Source organism: Eucyclogobius newberryi, unplaced genomic scaffold (assembly GCF_026437365.1).
Source record: "Eucyclogobius newberryi isolate DKJ021-1_F unplaced genomic scaffold, fEucNew1.0.hap1 SCAF_2, whole genome shotgun sequence".
In the NCBI taxonomy this organism is placed as follows: Eukaryota; Metazoa; Chordata; class Actinopteri; order Gobiiformes; family Gobiidae; genus Eucyclogobius; species Eucyclogobius newberryi.
Genome location: NW_027315834.1, coordinates 23759276 through 23779361, shown reverse-complemented (window position 1 = coordinate 23779361; position 20086 = coordinate 23759276). Strand labels below are relative to the sequence as shown.

Genomic DNA, 20086 nt, shown 5'->3' with positions numbered 1-20086 from the left:
TATCAGTATCAGAAGTACTAGTAGTAATAGTAGTAGTAGTAGTAGTAGTACCAACAGCAGCAGCAGCAGCAGCAGCAGCAGCAGCAGCAGCAGCAGCAGCAGCAGCAGTAGTAGTAGTAGTAGTAGTAGTAGTAGTAGTAGTAGTAGCAGCAGCAGCAGCAGCAGCAGTAGTAGTAGTAGTAGTAGTAGTTGTAGTATCAGTATCAGAAGTACTAGTAGTAATAGTAGTAGTAGTAGTAGTAGTACCAACAGCAGCAGCAGCAGCAGCAGCAGCAGCAGCAGCAGCAGCAGCAGCAGTAGTAGTAGTAGTAGTAGTAGTAGTAGTAGTAGTAGTAGAGGTGGGGGCTGGGGGCGCACGAGGGGCGGCTGAGAGGCGCACGAGGGGCGGGAGTGTGGGAGGAACTTGTGCGCCGTGTACACTTTTCATTGAGAACACGTTTTGCACCACGTTAACATCTATGAAGTGAATCTCTTCAATGCTCCGCGTTACCTTGGATTTTTTCAATTAAAACCCCTCAAGGATTCCTGTTTCAAACCTCATTTTGGAGTCTACTTTCCAGTGGATCTATGCCAGCCCCACGAGGGTTTCAACGACACAAGTGAAGTTGAAGAGGAGGAATGTATCGTTTCTTTGTGAAACTAACATTTCTGCTTTCAGCCATCGTTTTATCAGAAGGTAAGTTGTGCAAATATTTGTAGATAATGTTTAATGTTGCCAAAACTGAAATGGGTAACAGCAAGGGGCTTTGTCATGCTTAAAGACGTAATTGATCTCAAGATAAGTTAAGATTGGGAAAAATAACTCTATTTGTACCAAGGTAATCTATTTTACCTTGTTTCGTCTGTACGTCATTCATGATTATTGACCAGTTGCTGTTACAAAACACTTAACAAACTTTTTGGCTCGAAAGCACAAGTGCAGTGGTGGTGTGTGCGCTGTGAGGCGGGCTCGCTATTACAACAAAAACATGTCATCCAAATGGAGTCAAACGCTTTATATCCTCAAATTTGTTCCTCTTTTGGAGAATATACAATCAATAATTAATTTTAAGATTTAAAGAGTAACTTTTGGAAATTGTCAAATGTAGCGGGGATTATAGGGATTATTCCTCTTGTATTTTTTCTTATTTTTTTGTTTAGGCTAGTTTCCCGTTGAAATGCTTTAAACTTTCTACCACTTGAATTGGCGTCTGTAAGTGCGCCTACATCGGTCGGCCGGGGGGCACGCAGCGGGGGGATGCGGGCCACCTTTTGTCTCTTGTGAGAGAGTGTCGCTGGTGGGGGGTGGAGGAGCTGCTGCTGTTCCCGTCTGCCACAAACAATGCACCAGGAGAGTGTTTTATGGCTCGTGCTGGACTCTGATTCTTTTGTTCCGCATCTGAGTCCAGCAGCTGCCGAGCTTTCCCCACAAAGCGTGCCCCCGCCACCAACCCCCCCTTAACTTGGACCACGCGCTGTGGCTTCACCGCTGTCCAGCACCAGGTCCCCAAAGACCTCTGGAAAAATCAATTAAGATCGCGCATTAAGCTGTAACCTAATCGGCAAAACGCCCATATGATTTTGAATTTAAATAAATAATTTACGCCTTGTTTCACGCATTCACCTCTGGTCATTTAACAATTTTGTCTAAATTCAACAGGTCTAAAATGCTCCTTGCCCACTGAGTCCTGTCTAAATGGAGGAAGATGTGAACCCTCCTCAAACGGAAATGGAGAGTGCAGGTAAACGTTTTCTCATTTAAACAAGTAACTGTTTTTTATTGTTTGTGATGATGAGGTCATTGCACTGTTTTTGGTGTTGAAGCACTTGCAGAGTTTTGAGCCACAAGTTGTTGTAAGGGGGCCACACATTCCAGCTTTTCATTGAGTCCCCGTGCCCAGCAACAAGGGGCCCTTGAGGTTCTTGTGAGATAGTGCTGAGCCCCTGTTCCTTTCCTGGAGGAACCGTGCTTTCTGGGGCTACACATTCCTCCAACAAACAATAATTGAAGAAAGTTTTAAAAACTCAAACCATTCCTGAGCAAGTGTAGGACCGTAATGATAACTGGACAAAAGCCCAAACCCTCTCAAAAGGTCCCCTAATGAATGCAAGAGCCCTCCGCCAGGCGAAGTGAGAGGACGCGTCCAGTCTTAAATCTTGTTTTTCTGTCCTTTCATGGATGACAGCTGGGGTTCGCCTGCCGCCCGTCACCCATTGTGCTCTAGTCAGAATAATGCTGTGTGACTAATCTGAGTGGGGCTTCTCATCATGCCACAGCCACCACAAAACACACCAAACTCACCCGCCATAATACCCACCCTAGCATGCCCCCAACTCTGAGCCCCCCCTTTTGGGAGGCTTTGTCCCTGATTTTGAATGGACAAACCTTAACACCCCCTCTCACCCCCATACCTTATTTGCTTGTGATCTCCATTAGAAAGCCAGATGGCTGTAAAATGTAATTGGATTTGATGTTGACGGAGTCAGATTAATTCCTATAAAGTGCAAAAAATTTAGGAACGAACAGGTGGGAACAGCCAGAGGGACAGACCGTACATTTGTTTGAAAAGTTGTGTTCAATTGTTACTTTGCTAATATGGATGATAAAGCTGGTCTGAAAAAATTCAGTCACAAAAATGTTGACAACCTATAATTTATATTAGTGTAAAAATATTTTCATGCTTGGGATAATGGAAGGAAATTGGTCTCTGGTGTCTTTACATTTAACCTGTATCACGTTTGTCCATTCGAATGCACTGTCTCAATCAAATAAGTAAATAAATAAAAAATAACGACATGACAGTTATCACTAAAAGATGCTTAAAGGTGGTCTGTCTTGCCCAGGGGCCCGGGGTATTAGTAAGCTCTCTACTGGTCTGTAAGAACAAAGGATGGCCATTGAGGAGACGCTTGCCCTGGGCTACTGCCACACACCAGCACACACGAGTGTCCCCTTCCACACGTGTGCACACACTGGCACAAACTCCTCGTCCACAAAGCTGTTATTGTCGTCCTCATTGCTGCTTAGCCCAATTTGAAAAATGGACAGGATGAGAGCATCACATCACTCTTTCTTTGAGCTTTTCCTCATTAATCATTTGTTCCTGCAAACTGTAGCAATGGATGCAGTCAGCCGACACAGAGACTACACAGAGTGTAGTTATGAAACTTACCCCAAGTGAGTTTATAAATAAAAAAGTGCCAAATAAACTTGGCACTTTTCTCTTGAAAAATAATGACTAAGCCAATACTTTTTTTCATGAATTAAATGACAATACACATATTTTCAAAGATTAAGAAAGTACCATTTTTACAAGTCATCATTAAAAACAAGTATATGGCCATCTGGGGCATTATGGTTTGATCACATACGGTGGCACAGGTTTAAGTAGTAAACATATTTTAAATCCTCTTCAGCAGCACAGTTCCCACGGGTGTGAAATGAGACAGTGAAATCACACAATCCCATAGAAAATAACATTTTCACATAAACCGTGATAATCAGACTCCTTTTAAATGGGATTATACAGGATTACCAGTATGTTTAATCATTCCAGCCTCTGCACCAATTTAATTAATTCAACATATCATTCACATTAAATTTACTTTTGTTTTTACCATGCTGTCATACCATCATCCAGTGTGCATTTGAGGTGGCCTAAAACCTTAAGGACACAGACATGTGAGTCAAAATATGCCCTATTTTTGGGACTGTAATGAGGACACGATGGGGTTAAAAGGTTGCTACCCTCTGCCTTCCCCTGTCCACATACCTCACTTGACTCTCTGCAAAAATAGATGCTTTTGGTCTGAGGTGACCGTTAATAATAAACATCTCAACTGTCTCACTACATGTTTCAAATACTGCAAGATTGTAGCCATGAATAAACCAAACAGAAAATTGACAGAAACCTGTTGTGGCTCTGCTGATGGGCCCTCCGTGACCTTGCACAGAGTTGTCTGGTATTGCGTATTGATGATAAAATGTCTCACCCATGCAGTTGGGTGTGTGGAGTGAAAGCAGTGCCAGCTAGAAGATGTCCTACTCTCCTTGAAGGAATGTTGCTCTTCATTTGTCCTCCTATAGGATTACCGGGCCGATCCTCATAGGCTTAAAAGATGCTAGTACATGGTTGGGTCAAGTGTGTCTGTTAATGTTAGGCTTTTATTGGAACCTTAAGCTGTAAGGTTGCCACTCCCCTGGTTAAATCCATTCCTAAAATGCCAGAGCCCCTGTAGTAGAGCATCCAGTTGGAAAGTAGAGATTGAAGATATCAGTTTGGCTGATGTTAAAGGCTAAAATTGGCAGGCTTTGTACTATCAGATACTGGCCATAAAGCATTGGAAGGCCCATATTTTGTTTGGGCCAAAGAAAATGCATGGCACATTGTTTGGAATGTGGTAACAGTCCTCTCCTAAATGCTTGAAGTGAAACAATTTCTAGAGGATGCTGTCGATTTTTTTAATGTATTTATTTATTTAGGTTGTCAAAAGTAGAAACACCCGCTCTCTTGACAGCTCATCATTTCACTTGAAGGAGTGGGGCAAGAGAATGTATGGAAGCTTTCAGCATGAGCCTGTGTGATGTATAGTAGACATCATCTGGCAATGTGGTTTCATATTAGAGCCCTTCCCAATTAATCGTTACCTGACCTGTAGGTTTCAGGTTAAAGGTGGCAGATGCGTTGACTTTGATAAGCATGTAAAGCAATTTTGATTAGCATGTAAAGCAATCGAGTGCAAGACGGGTATCCAAAAAAAGATGAGGATGATAAAAATTATGTTTTTTTTTGTTTTTTTGATGATGTTTTATTGTGCTTTTCAAACTAACTTAAATAAGCGTTACATAGTCAGAACATGCAAAAAGGAAAAGACAGAAAAAACAAGTCATAATAATCAATTTTATTATTTACCTTGACCACACTGTTCCAATCTTTATAACATGAGATTGCATATTATCATTTTATTGCACAGTGAACGCTGCCTATTGCTCATACCATTTACAGTGGCGACATTTTCATTTCACTAAGGGACATTTTATTTCAGACCCTTGAAGTGGCAGATGGTAGATCCGACTCAGCAGGGAGAATAAAAGAGGAGGAGAAAAGGGCTGCCCCGCAGTCTCAAAAGTGCTTAGGGTCAGAGGTCAGGGAAGCATCTGCTCTGGCTTGAGGGGACATTGCATCGGTGGCCCGAGTGGGACCTGTTGCCGTGGTGTGTGCTGCGTGGCCTTTCAGTGCGTGGGTGGATCTTTATCTCCAACTCTGGGACAAAGGGGATCTATTACAGTTAGCATGGGGAGGGCTTTGTCACACACAAGTCTGCCTTTTTAGCTTTGGTTGGGGGAGAAAAACGGGGTAAACTTCAAAGCTGTCTTAAACTTTTACAATCTAATGCCAATTGCCACTGTCTGCTTTTGCTGTGGGGCTGTTAAAAAACTCCCTGATTAGTCTCGCCTAACAAAAGTCAACAAGGATGTTTTTTAACACTTCTGTGTGACATACAAGTACTGTAATTCCTTTTAAGGTGATATGTGGGTTGCATAAATACTTAAATTTAAATATATGTGTCAACATGTGATTGAAAAATAGGTATGGTAAGGACAATTTAGGAAGTAATGTGGTTGGGAAGATAACGAGAGAGAACAGAGGGAAGTTGCAACAGCTGACTTCACATGAGTTCTTTATGTCCCAGGGGAAGAGATTGGCTTTTTGACACCCCCCATCTGACACGGGGACACGGGGATGGGGAGCTGAGGAGAGGAAAAGGGGAGGGGGGAGGAGCCCTGTCCAACAGCTGCCCTCATTAACATGCGCACCTGCTCCCAGCGGAGATACTAGCAGAATAACAGATGCCCTCCTTACTCGCACAACCCCCTGATTCAAAAATAAACTGCTTTTTCTTGACATTGAAAAGCTTTTATGTTTTACTGCACTGATGCCAGCAAAATTCGTTTTTTAATATTGCATATTATTTTGGGCAATAGTAGTGTCTTATTAGGCTCATTCTTGTCACAGTAAAGATGTGAAACTTTATGTTGATACAGAAAAGTGCAATACTGATTACCGCAATACCTAACCCTGAAAAAAACAACATACCACCTCTGGTAAATGTCAAGATGGCGCTAAAACAATTCATGAAACATACACTTTTGTACTGCTTGTTTTATTTGAGCAGGCATCGATACTAAATTTAGTATTATTTTTTTTTGACAACCCAAATTGTGGATGTACAGGGCTTAGGATCATAAAGCTTAAGTATCTGACCTTTTTTCCTTTAATGTGAGTAAAGAAAACATTTTAGAAAACATTTTATGGCGCTCTTGGATAAGAGCTGATTCGCTGTGCACAAGTGGTCCACGATGCCCCAATTCTTCAGCTGAGGTGGTAAAATCATACTTTTGAATTCTAGTGCCAAAGGTTCGTGAGAAATGGCAACAAGTTTGAAAATTGGAAGCCATGGTTCATATAAAATATCCACTGTACCCCTTGATCTCTAAAGCTGTCTGCAATGTGTGTGAACAGCCCAGGGCCAAAGGTAGATGGGAACAGACTCAGATTGTCTATTTGGTGGCGTCTGTTGTCCTTGCAGATTGTGTTTTTAGACTTCAGAGCGAGGCTAATCCAGGGGAACATCCTACAACAACATACTCACCCGCCCTCACTGCTGTGGGACTTTGCTGTGGGAGAAGTTCCCTTTCTCAACTCCCAATCTTCTCTTGCTTGCATTTGTAATGCCCAAGAGTAAATGGCTAATTTTAAATGTGTAATTTTTATCTACTTCCAGGTGTCCAAGCGATTATGTAGGCAACAGGTGCCAGTTCCCAAGTCCTTGCAGCCCTTCGCCGTGCAGGAATGGAGGTGATTGTCGCCCTGTGGTTCATGGCAACACCTTTGATTTCCGTTGCATTTGTCGGCTGGGTTTCACTGATCGTCTTTGCCTGACACCTACCAACCATGCCTGTATGAGTTCTCCATGTCGCAATGGAGGAACATGTGACCTCATCACCCTGTCATCCTTCCGATGCCGCTGTCCACCAGGCTGGTCCGGTAGGTTTCAGGTTTTAAGTTCCAAGTCTTAAATTGAGCTCTTTTTATTTCTATTGTTGATTTTAAAACAATGCTCTCCTGTGTTATTTTAAGGAAAAATGTGCCACATTGCCAATCCCTGTGCTTCCAACCCTTGTGCCAATGGTGGCCAGTGCTCTGCCTTCGACTCTACATTCATTTGTACGTGTCCACCAGCCTTCCATGGTAAAACCTGCAAACAGGATGTCAACGAATGTGCTCAGATGCCTTCTCCCTGTCAAAATGGTGGTGTGTGTGTAAATGAGGTGGGGTCCTACCACTGCCGCTGCCCTCAACAATATGCCGGTCAGCACTGTGAGACTCTGTACATGCCATGCAGCCCCTCACCATGCCAAAATGGAGGCACCTGTGTCCAGAAGGGAGACACAACTTATGACTGCAGCTGCCTGCCAGGTAACATGTACAAGTACTGTTTTACTTTAGAAAAACATCTGCAATGCTATTGAGTTTTTGTGGAGTTTGGGTGTAGCTGTATAGCAGTGTTTTTCTATTACATCAGTTGACTTGAAATACAGTCTGCTGTTGATATAAAATCTGATGGGGTGGAAAAAGCAACCCCTGGTAACCGCCACCTTTTGTGTGCCAGTCTTCACTGGCAGGATGCAGTCACACAGCCGTTTCCTTCTGATAAACCCTGTGTTCTTCTCACCACAACAGGGATGTATATGTATATACGTCAAAAACATGGTCAAAACATGCAGTTGTATTCAAATACTGCAGCTCGATTGACGCTGTTGATATTTAATCTGTCTCTGTGTGCCACTGCTGCTTTGTCCGTTTGAAACAGACTGCTGTCATTTAAAGAGCTTTAATACAAACTGGTGTCAACAAGACTCTCTAGAGTAGACTAGACTAGATTTGTGATCATGTTTTTTAAGCTTCCGGTTTTCCCTACAGGTTTCAATGGCCCACACTGTGAACACAACATTGATGACTGCCCAGGCCACAACTGCCAGAATGGTGGAATTTGTGCTGATGGAGTAAACACCTATAATTGCCAGTGTCCACCTCATTATACAGGTGGGTAAATAAAATGGCAATTTAAGCATTCAAGTCATGTAACCTATCTCATTTGGTGCATTGTTGATTATTTCTTCAGGTCAATACTGCACAGAAAATGTGGATGAATGTGAATTGATGCCCAATGCTTGTCAGAATGGAGGTACTTGCCATGATACTCATGGGAGCTACCACTGTGTTTGCGTGAACGGCTGGACGGGCGATGACTGCAGTGAGAACATTGATGACTGTGCCAGCGCAGCGTGCTATCATGGTGCCACCTGCCATGACCGAGTGGCCTCTTTCTTCTGCGAATGCCCACATGGTCGCACAGGTCTGTCTTGAACTTATAAAACTTTCCTCAACGTTGAGAATTGTGCTGTTCAACACAAATTAACAATTATAATTTTATCTCCAGGTTTGCTATGCCACCTTGACGATGCCTGCATCAGTAACCCATGCCAAAAGGGGTCCAACTGTGACACCAACCCAGTAAATGGCAAGGCTATATGTACGTGTCCACCAGGCTACACTGGATCAGCCTGCAATTTGGACATTGATGAATGCTCTCTGGGTAAATTTAACATTTGACTCACACAATGGAACCATGCATCATTTTAGGTATTTTAAACTGTATTCATTTTAATCCATCATTGTTTCAGGAGCCAACCCATGTGAGCATGGTGGTCGGTGCCTCAACACTAAAGGGTCTTTCCAGTGCAAATGTCTTCAAGGATATGAAGGACCACGGTGTGAGATGGATGTCAATGAGTGCATGTCTAACCCGTGTCAAAATGATGCAACATGTTTGGATCAGATTGGAGGCTTTCACTGCATATGTATGCCAGGTAAAATCTTCAGATAATTTATTTCAGTGCTCATCAAGGAGGTATTGTCAGTCATTGCAATACATATATATTTGTCTTTGTATCTTGCTAGGATATGAAGGTGTGTTTTGCCATATCAACACAGATGAATGTGCCAGCCAACCATGTCTTAACAGTGGCAAATGTATTGACAAGATCCATTCATTTCATTGCGAGTGCCCACAAGGTGAGTAAATATCCAAAAAAGAAACTAAGGGATTAATTTCACTGAATTATTTCTTATTTTTTATGGGAGTTTTTTTTTAAGAGCACAAGAGGATATAGCAATTTAATAATTAACTATACATATATATTGGTTCAAAGAATGGATGTAAATGATTTGCTTCTTCTAATGGTGTCGTATAGAGTTTAAGTCACAACAAATCAGGTTGCAGAGACATTAACATATTTGGCGGCAAGACATTTTCTGCAAAGATTTAAAGGAGGGCAACTGGGGGCAGGGACTGTTTTATTGCCTGTTAAGCCCCAGCCAGTCTATTGTTTGGTTTGAAAGAAAAGTCCTCCCTGCGCAGTCAGAGTAGAAGCAGGGGGGGTTGTGAAATGCTTCATTAGTTTCCTAGACCTTCCGTTGCACACGACTCTCAATTCTATTCCTAATTTTTTTTTCTTTTTTTTTTTTTCTCATTTGTCAGGTTTTTCGGGTAATCTCTGCCAAGTGGACATTGATGAATGTGCTAGTACACCATGCAAGAATGGAGGCAAATGCACTGATGGTCCCAATAAGTATACATGCGAGTGTGCAGAAGGTAAATCATTCTAGCAGTTTCTGCTTTTTATACTTAATGATTTAATATAATATAAATAATTTTTTAATCTTTATAGGTTACACGGGAAAACACTGTGAGATTGATATAAATGAGTGCTACTCTGACCCCTGCCATTACGGGACCTGTAAAGATGGATTGGCCTCTTTTACCTGCTATTGTCGACCTGGTTACACTGGCCGCTTGTGTGAGACAAACATCAATGAATGCCTCAGCCAGCCATGTAAGAATGGTGGAACTTGTCAGGACAGAGAAAACACATACATCTGTTCCTGCCCAAAAGGAACTGCAGGTATGTATTCAGAAATGCAAAACCACTAGTATTAACTGGCCTCACTTCAACTCATTCCACTACTAAATTTTCTAGGTTTCAATTGTGAAATAAACCTTGATGACTGCAAGAGCCAGCCCTGTGATTATGGAAGATGCATAGACAAAATCAATGGCTATGAATGTGCCTGCGAGCCTGGCTACACAGGTGAGCACTGGGTGGAGTCAACAGGTGCAGGGGGTGGTCTCTGGAGATTAGTGCGGGGCAGGTAGAACAGGTGGCTGGCGGATCCGCTCTTATTGAACAATGGTGTCGGATGGCTTGTGAGAGATTGAGTGCAGTACACAGAAAAGAACACAGTCCTCAACCTGATATACACAAAACATCCACACAAAGCACCAACTTTGTTTGACATTTGAAAAGCCTGTGATGGGGACCTTGGAAAGCGTTTGTAAGGTGATACTTTTAAAAGAAAGGAGGCTGCCTTTTAATGGAGCAACTTTTGTGGCACTCTCTTTACTTTAAATTGAAGAAACTATCCTGTAAAGTTTATTTTTTGTGCAGTCTTGTGAAGTAAAGGCACAGAGGGACAAAGGACTATTGTAGATTATACAGTTTAGCCCTTCCTCTTGATTAAGATGAGGAGACAAGTTTGAGGTTGAGATTGGTGATGGGGCCAGATTGTTACTCAGAATTGTGTTTAAAAGGTTCCTGCAAACAGTTCTCGGTAAGGTGGGCTTTCCCTGGATGGGGGATGCAGTGTTGCTTGTGTGAATAGGTGAACACATTCCCCCGCCCCTTGCAAGGATCCAGCTGAGCCCTTTTTCTGGCTTCAAATGCCCCCTTTTCAATAGAAAAATAACCAGGGGCCCCCAGGGGCCGATGTCCATATAAAGCTTTACCTGCATATCTATGGAGGCGGTTAGACTCTTTAATATTAGCCCTACTTACTGTCTAAATGTAACTAGCATCTAGTTGATACATGTGACTCAGGTAATGTGTTCACATGTAAAGGAGTAACATTAAAGTTTACAAGATTATTCTAGCTGATAAGACATATTGTTGTACTTGTGCGATTTAACATATTCAATTCTTGAATAAATGCATAAATTCTGATTTTTCAGGGACTATGTGTAACATCAACATTGATGACTGTGCCATCAATCCCTGTCACAATGGAGGCACCTGTATCGATGGCATCAACAGCTTCACCTGCCTCTGCCCTGAGGGCTACAATGATGTGACCTGTCTCTCCCAAGTGGATGAGTGCAGCAGTAACCCGTGCATCCATGGTCACTGCCAGGATCTCATTAATGGGTAATTTGAGTCGAATAAAATAATAAAAATGTTTTTATTTATTACATAAACAAATTATATCTGATCAAATTATATAATACTAAAACTCATATGTATCCCAATTGAAGCTACAAATGTACTTGCGATGCTGGTTGGAGCGGACAAAATTGTGACATCAATAATAACGAGTGCGAGTCCAACCCATGTATGAACGGTGGAACCTGCAAAGACATGACCAGCGGCTATCACTGCACATGCAGAGCAGGATTCACTGGTCAGTAATATACTTTACTCCAGTGTATTTTTTTAATATGACCTCACTAATTTTGTGTGTTTCTAATTTCATCATTTTAGGCCCTAACTGTCAAACTAACATCAATGAGTGTGCCTCCAACCCATGTCTCAACCAGGGCACCTGCATTGATGATGTGGCTGGATATAAGTGCAATTGTCTGCTTCCGTATACTGGTATGATGTGTAACTGCTTTGGCTTGTGCTGCGTTTGGCTTCACATAACTAGTAGATTATACTGCAGTTGTTTGGCTTCATGGTACTCATCTGTTCACTATGAGGTTTTGCTCTGAACTAGCTAATACCCATTACCAGGGGTTTTGAAAGTACTGCATTTTTGCTTACGCCGACTAGTCATGTGGTTCAAGAATAACATTCCATAGTAGTCAATACAATCTGGGGAAAAAGTACTCCAATCCTCATTCCCACTTCCTCCATGTCCCGTTTCCCGCCTATGAACTACAATTGCAGGAAAAGGGAAAGCCTTTCCTCTTTGCAAATGTTGTCATGGAAATGGGAAAAAGATGTGCTACAACATGCATTTTTTAGGAAATGTAAATAAGCTGGTGTAGGCTAACATTATTTTTATTTTGATAGGTGATAACTGTGAAATCCTGCTGGCTCCATGCAGTCCCAGACCTTGCAAAAATGGTGGAATATGTCAAGAAGCTGAAGATTATCAAAGCTTCTCCTGCATCTGCCCTGAAGGATGGCAAGGTACCCAGCCATTCTCAACATTTGCTTTATCCAAGTTTTAGCATCATTATTATTGACTTCATTAACAAGTAACGTCAACATTATTTATATCCACAAGGTCAAACATGCGAAATTGACATTAACGAGTGTGTGAAGAATCCATGTCGCAATGGTGCTTTCTGCCATAATACGATGGGTGGTTATCAGTGTAAATGTCAGCCAGGTTACACTGGTCAGAAGTGTGAAACTGACACCGATGACTGCAAGCCAAGTAAGTGACTGGATCTGCGTTATATTAGTGATTTAGTGAAAGCTGTATCTAATTGTTTACTCTGTTTTAGATCCCTGTAGTAATGGTGGCTTGTGTCGGGATGGTATCAACACTTTCGCCTGTACATGCCTGCCTGGCTTCAATGGGGGGCGCTGTGAGCAGGATATTAATGAGTGTGAAAGTAACCCTTGTAAAAATGGGGCCAACTGCACTGACTGTGTCAACAGTTATACCTGCACGTGTCCACTTGGCTTTAGTGGCATTAATTGTGAAATCAACACTAATGACTGCACTGACAGGTAAAATTAATTTGGTTTGTTTTTTAAATGTAAAACACCGTAGTACGGATTTTGATTCTTAAAATCTTTTTCAGCTCGTGTTTTAATGGAGGTACCTGCGTAGATGGTATTAACGCCTTCACCTGCCTGTGTTTACCTGGATTTACTGGAAGCTACTGCCAGTATGACATTAATGAGTGTGACTCTAAGCCATGCTTAAATGGTGGTACGTGCCTTGATAGTTATGGCACTTACAAGTGCACTTGCCCTCATGGATATACAGGAATCAACTGCCAGGTAATATTTCACAATTAAGTGTTTAAGTGTTTCCATCAAGCCATGTGCTCTTGATTAACTCTACTTTAATGTTAGAATCTGGTACGCTGGTGTGAGTCATCGCCCTGTAAGAATGGAGGATCTTGTTGGCAGAAAGGAGCTTCATACACCTGTCAGTGTCAAACTGGATGGACTGGACTTTACTGTGACGTCCCTAGTGTGTCTTGTGATGTAGCTGCTAAACGGCAAGGTATAGATTTGTGTTTTTTTGTTTGTTTTTAAGCTACAGTATTAAAAATGTTTTTATAATGCAACAATCTTTTTTCTGCAGGCATTGACGTGGCTCAGTTGTGCAGAAACTCTGGCCAGTGTCTAGATGCCGGTAACACACACTACTGTCGCTGCCAAGCAGGCTACACTGGAAGTTACTGCCAGGAACAAGTGGACGAATGCTCCCCCAATCCATGTCAAAATGGCGCCACATGCACAGACTACCTTGGAGGTTATAGTTGTGAGGTATTAAAGCAGTTATAAGTCTAAACCACAAATGAATATAAAGCAATTTGGTTTTATTGGCAAACATTTCATAAGCAATTGCTAATTGACATTCTCTTAAATTTTATCAGTGTCTCCCGGGTTTCCACGGTGTCAACTGTTCCAAAGAAATCAACGAGTGTCAGTCCCAGCCCTGTCAGAATGGAGGGACATGCATTGATCTGGTCAATACATACAAATGTTCCTGTCCTAGAGGAACACAAGGTATGTTTCCACAAGTAAAACCATTACAACTAAACAGCTGTAAACAAAACTGTACATACAACTTTTTTTGCTTCCAAAGGTGTTCATTGTGAGATTAATTTGGACGACTGCAACCCTTCAACTGACCCACTAAATAATGAGCCTAAGTGTTTCAACAATGGCCGATGTGTGGACCGTATTGGAGGCTACCAGTGCGTGTGCCCACCAGGCTACGTTGGAGAGCGCTGTGAGGGGGATGTGAACGAATGTTTGTCAGACCCCTGTGATCCAAGAGGCTCATACAACTGCATACAACTCACCAATAGCTACCGATGTGAATGCCGCACTGGATACACAGGTATAAACTCTCATCTCAGTTCAGATTTTTAGTTTCATATCACATTGGCATAATGGATTGCACAATAGTAAAAATACATAAATTGTACTTTAGGTCAGCGCTGTGACAAGGTATTTGATGGATGTAAAGGAAAGCCTTGTAGAAATGGAGGCAGTTGTGCAGTTGCCAGTAACACACTACATGGATTTATCTGCAAATGCCCACCTGTAAGTACAGCGCAGCTTTTAAAGTGGTTCTGTCTGTGTCCTATATTTTAAATTCTCACAGTATATATTTGTGATCTCTTAGGGCTTTACTGGATCTTCTTGTGAGTATGATTCTCGCTCTTGTGGGAGTCTGAATTGTAGAAATGGCGGTACATGTGTGTCCGGACATTTAGGCCCGCGCTGCCTATGTCCTTCCACATTCACTGGGCCAGAGTGCCAAACTCCCAGTGACAGCCTCTGCTTCTCAAATCCTTGCTACAATGGTGGAACCTGTCAGATCACACTGGAGGCTCCATTCTTCCAGTGCAGCTGCCCCAGCAACTTCAATGGCCTTCTGTGTCACATCCTTGATTACTCCTTCACTGGGGGTTTTGGCCGGGACATCACTCCTCCTCCGGAAGTGGAGGTGAGCTGTGAGATTCCACAGTGTGATGAGTGGGCGGGCAACCACATCTGCGACTCGCTATGCAACAACCATGCCTGTGGCTGGGATGGAGGAGATTGCTCCCTCAATTTTGATGATCCTTGGCAAAACTGTTCTGCGGCTCTACAGTGCTGGAGATATTTCAACGACGGAAAGTGTGATGGGCAATGTAACAGCCCAGGGTGTCTGTATGATGGGTTTGATTGCCAAGGACACGAAGGGCAGTGCAAGTAAGTTTAAAAAAGAATTGAATTGATTATTTTCCAGCAAATACCAAATCTAACTCATATTTTAATCCTACAGCCCTTTGTACGACAACTACTGTAAAGATCATTATGCCGATGGTCACTGTGACCAAGGATGTAACAATGCGGAGTGTGAATGGGATGGACTGGATTGTGCCAACAACATGCCAGAGAAGCTTGCCGATGGCCACCTGGTTCTGGTTGTCCATATTCCTCCAGAGCAACTCAAAAATCGCTCCTCAGCATTCCTCAGAGAGCTCAGCAGTGTCCTCCACACCAATGTCATTTTCCGCCGTGATGCCAAAGGGGAACCAATGGTCTTTCCCTACTATGGCAATGAACAAGATCTGGTTAAACATAATGTACTGAAGCGATCCACTGAAGGCTGGCCTGAGTGGACCTCTGTTCCTGCAAATGTTTTTGGTGAAGTGACCGACCGTTTGTCCTCAATGGTCAGCTCAAGAAAACGCAGAGAATTGGATCCTTTGCAAATCAAAGGGTATGTCTGCCTTCAATTTAAAAAAAATAAAATGAAAAGGTTATTTAATGTTATTTTCCTTTTTTAATAGCTAATTTCTACCATTTTCCATAGGTCTGTGGTGTATCTGGAGATAGACAATCGTCAGTGTTATCAGCAGTCATCTGAATGCTTCCAGAGTGCCACTGATGTAGCCGCATTCCTTGGTGCACTGGCCTCCAGTGGGAATCTAAATGTTCCCTATATTGAAGCTGTTACAAGTGTGTATCTTATCTCTACCTTTTTAATATTAATCTAGAGTGTATTCAAAGATTAAAACTTCAATAACACTTTTCAAATTTTTAGGTGTGAAACCGTCCTCTCCCAACTCAGAGCTCTACCCCATGTACGTGGTGTTCCTGGGACTGGCTGCCTTGGGTTTTGTCTGCCTTGGTGTTCTGGTGTCCCGTAAGCGGCGACGAGAACATGGGCAGCTCTGGTTCCCAGAGGGATTCAAAGTTTCTGAACCCAGCAAAAAGAAGCGAAGAGAGCCTGTTGGAGAGGACTCCGTTGGCCTAAGGTAAGCACCATACTACCGGCAATACAATTTAAATCGGCCTCAGTAATGTCATTTTATGTTTGACCATGTTATCCATATGCACATTTTCTACAGACCAATGAAAATTGCTGATATAAACCTTATGGATGACAATCAAAATGAATGGGATGATGAGGATCCGGACTGTCGGCGATTTAAAGTAAGTACGGTATACAGTTCAGTGTTCTTGCTGAGGGCTTTTGGCATGGCAACCGCCATGCTGAAAAGATACCGCCAGGTATTAAGATAACTGTGCGCACCCCGGGAATTTTAGGGTGCTGCTGCGGTCGCTCGCTCGGGTGATGCGGGCGCCGTTGTGTTGGTCGCTCGCGCCGCCTGCTGCGGCTGAACGGACGCAGAGTGGCCGCCGAGTGAGCACCGAGCGGCCGAGTGGGCACCGAGCGCGATACGCCATTCCTAAGTGGTGGAGTGTATCATATTGGCTTTCCATATCGAGGGCGCAAGCAAAACATTTTTAAGTACTCTTTGCTACCTCCTAGGGCTGTGTCCCACCGCCATCCTCAAACCTCAGCCCAGCGAGAACACTGGAGTTTTAAAATGTATCCCTACAAGCATCTTTGCTAAGCCTTTTAGCATCTCAGACTTGTTTCTCGAACAGGAGATGGATCCATGTCTTCATTTGCATTATTTTGTGTGTGTTACAGTTTGAAGAACAAGCCATGTTAGATTTGAGTGACCACACAGATCAAAGGAAATGGACACAGCAGCACCTTGATGCTGCTGATCTGCGTATTGCATCTATTGCACCTACACCTCCTCAGGGAGAGATTGAAAATGACTGCTTAGATGTCAATGTCAGAGGACCAGGTTTGTTTTGTTTTCTCCAATTTTTTTAAATCTGTTCTATGTATTTAATAACATAACACTGACATTATTGTCATCTTTCAGATGGTTTCACCCCACTGATGATTGCCTCATGCAGTGGTGGCGGACTTGAGACTGGTAACAGTGAAGAAGATGAGGATCCTTCAGCTGAGATCATAACTGACTTCATTTATCAAGGGGCTAACCTCCATAACCAAACTGACCGCACTGGTGAGACCGCACTCCACCTGGCTGCTCGTTATGCTCGCTCTGATGCTGCCAAACGTCTCCTCGAGTCCAGTGCTGATGCAAATGTTCAAGACAACATGGGCCGAACACCTCTTCACGCCGCTGTGGCAGCCGATGCACAAGGAGTCTTTCAGGTACATTTTGTCAAATGATCTTTGCAGTTAATTACCTATGCTATATGTATTCAATAAAAGAATGTTATTTACAAGACTTATTTTGTTAATACAGATTTTAATTCGAAACCGTGCCACTGACCTTGACGCACGAATGAATGATGGAACAACTCCATTGATTCTTGCTGCAAGATTGGCGGTTGAAGGCATGGTTGATGAGCTAATCAACTGCCATGCTGATGCCAATGCCACAGATGATTCTGGTAGCTATTGTCATAAATATGATAATTACACTACCGTTTGTATATATTGTTATTCATTCTTTGCCTCTTTTGTAGGTAAATCTGCTCTTCACTGGGCTGCCGCTGTAAATAATGTTGAGGCTGCTGTGGTGCTTTTGAAAAATGGTGCCAATAAAGACATGCAAGACAACAAGGTGTGTATGATGAGCCAATTCAAACAGTTTTTAAATAATCATAGAAAAACTCACACTTTATTTGTGCATTTTGTCGATTTTTAGGAAGAAACACCATTGTTCCTGGCAGCCAGAGAAGGAAGCTATGAGACTGCGAAAGTTCTTCTAGAACATTTTGCCAATCGTGAGATCACTGATCATCTTGACCAGCTGCCTAAAGACATTGCACAGGAACGCATGCATCATGATATTGTCCGCCTATTGGATGAGTACAATGTGGTTAGGAGTCCAGGTCTTCACTCTGCGCCTTTGAGCAACGCCAGCCTGTCCCCACCTCTTTGTTCTCCCAATGACTATTTAGGCAATCTCAAGCCTAATCTTTCTGGCAAAAAGGTCCGTAAAATTAACAATGGTAAAGGAGGCAAAGATGTAAATAAGGACAATAGACTAAAAAAGAAGAAATCTGTTGATGGGAAGAGTAACTTGCTTGATACATCTGCAGTGCTCTCTCCAGTGGAGTCTCTTGCGTCTCCAAATGCCTACCTGTCTGATGTTGCATCCCCTCCCATGACGTCACCTTTCCAGCAGTCACCTCCCCTCTCGCTCAATCAGCTACAGGGTGCCGGCGAGAGCAACCTTAGTCAGATGGGCTTATCCTTTGACACTAACCCTCCACGTCTCTCTCATATGCCTGTGTCAAGTCCCAACAGTCAAGGCACGACAACGATTGTAGGCAGTCGAGGAGGACAATGTGACTGGCTCTCCAGGATGCATCCAGGTGTGGGCCAACAAGGAGGCTTCACTCACTCCCCGCCAATGTCCCACAATATGATGGGTGCAATGCATGGAGTCAACACGGCAACTCTGTCTCAAATTATGGGCTATCAGGGTCTTCAGAACAGTCACCTGGGCTCAACTATACATGCCATGCACCCAGCTCAAATGCGACAACTTCAACATCAGAACTCCAACACAACAATTCAAGCACCAAGCCAGAACTTCCCCAGCCTCGAGTTGACAAGTCCTGATGTGCCAAACAATGCCCCAGGACGCTCCATGAGCATTCATACTGTTATGCCTCAAGAGACGCATATTCTGGGCACACAGTTTCTCACCCCTCCCTCCCAACACAGCTATTCTGGCCCCATGGACAACACGCCTAATCACCAACTACAGGTGCCAGACCACCCTTTCCTAACTCCCTCCCCTGGTTCTCCCGACCAGTGGTCCAGCTGCTCTCCACATTCCAACATGTCTGATTGGTCCGAGGGCATCTCTAGCCCGCCCACAAGTATCCATTCACAAATGAATTTGATACCAGAACAATTTAAATAGACTTGAACTTTATATAGAGTGACCGTTTCACAATTTGTACAATTTTTTTGCATTGTTTTATTGTTAATGAGAAGAACAGTTTTAGTATTTGTATTTATTTATGTGGTTTTGGGGTCTGGAATATAAAGATGTTTTTATATTTATGCTTTTTATATTTTCTTTTTGACTTGTGTAAGACTGTAGAAGCAGAAACCTAGTGGATGTGTACACACGCTATTTATTTGACCTGGTTGTGTGCTTTATTTTCACTGGAATATTTTTTACCATCAGTCTTCATATGCATTTTTTTGTACAGCTTTTTTTTTTTTTACTTTTTAAATATTTTTTTTTTAATTACAGTATTAATACTATTTTGGCCTCATCTGTCAAAGAGAGACAGATTTTTGTTACTGAACTGGATTTCACTGAGTCTTATCACTGTCTGTGTTAGCATAAGTGTATCAAGTACACCTTGCATAATGCTATATTTTTACTGGAGACCTGGGACCTTTTGTCATATAGCTGTGCACATAAAACATATGGCATTTATAAGAGTGTATGTGCGTCTGAATTGTGTCATTTGGGTTCTGGGTTGAACCTGTTACCCAAAACTGCAGGCATTGAGATGTTACATTGGCCACAGCCTTAAATAGTGCCAGTTTTGTTTTTCTTAAGAAAAGCAATGTTATTTGTGAAATTGTATGTAAAATGTCCTCAAGATGAAGAATGTTTTGAGAGAAATAGGGACCTCTTTTGTCTTTAAATGGGATTGCCTGCACTTTGTAATGAGTGTATTTTAAGATGTATAAAAGTCACGTTTTATAAACTATTTCAGAGTTGAGATTTTACAAAAAATATGTAATTCAAAATCAATATTCATGCAAAGTTGTAGTTTGCAAAAAAGTATGTCCTGCTGAAGTATCTTGTAAAATGTCTTCACAAAGTTGACTTAATAAAGTCTTTTAATAAAGTTATGTTATGACATCAATTGTTGCAGTCACATTCAGTATTTAAAATTGACCTGTAAGCTATTAATAGTTGGTGGGTG

The 20086-nt window shown here is 42.4% G+C and overlaps 1 protein-coding gene across 1 annotated transcript; it reads left to right on the top strand.

The window, feature by feature from the left end:
* Positions 1–396: 396 nt before the first annotated feature.
* LOC140367878 (neurogenic locus notch homolog protein 1-like) lies at positions 397–20026 on the top strand. The gene is made up of 34 exons (XM_072454633.1): positions 397–676; positions 1640–1721; positions 6766–7028; positions 7122–7460; positions 7965–8087; positions 8167–8400; positions 8485–8640; positions 8729–8914; positions 9006–9119; positions 9586–9699; positions 9776–10009; positions 10085–10195; positions 11113–11305; positions 11413–11558; positions 11639–11752; positions 12173–12292; positions 12390–12542; positions 12613–12841; positions 12916–13117; positions 13193–13346; positions 13428–13612; positions 13723–13855; positions 13935–14192; positions 14286–14398; positions 14481–15052; positions 15126–15566; positions 15660–15805; positions 15891–16104; positions 16198–16282; positions 16788–16950; positions 17032–17330; positions 17425–17572; positions 17648–17745; positions 17830–20026. Exons 1-34 carry the CDS (start codon positions 619–621, stop codon positions 19057–19059), a joined length of 7410 nt encoding a protein of 2469 aa, XP_072310734.1. The 5' UTR covers positions 397–618; the 3' UTR covers positions 19060–20026.
* Positions 20027–20086: the final 60 nt, after the last annotated feature.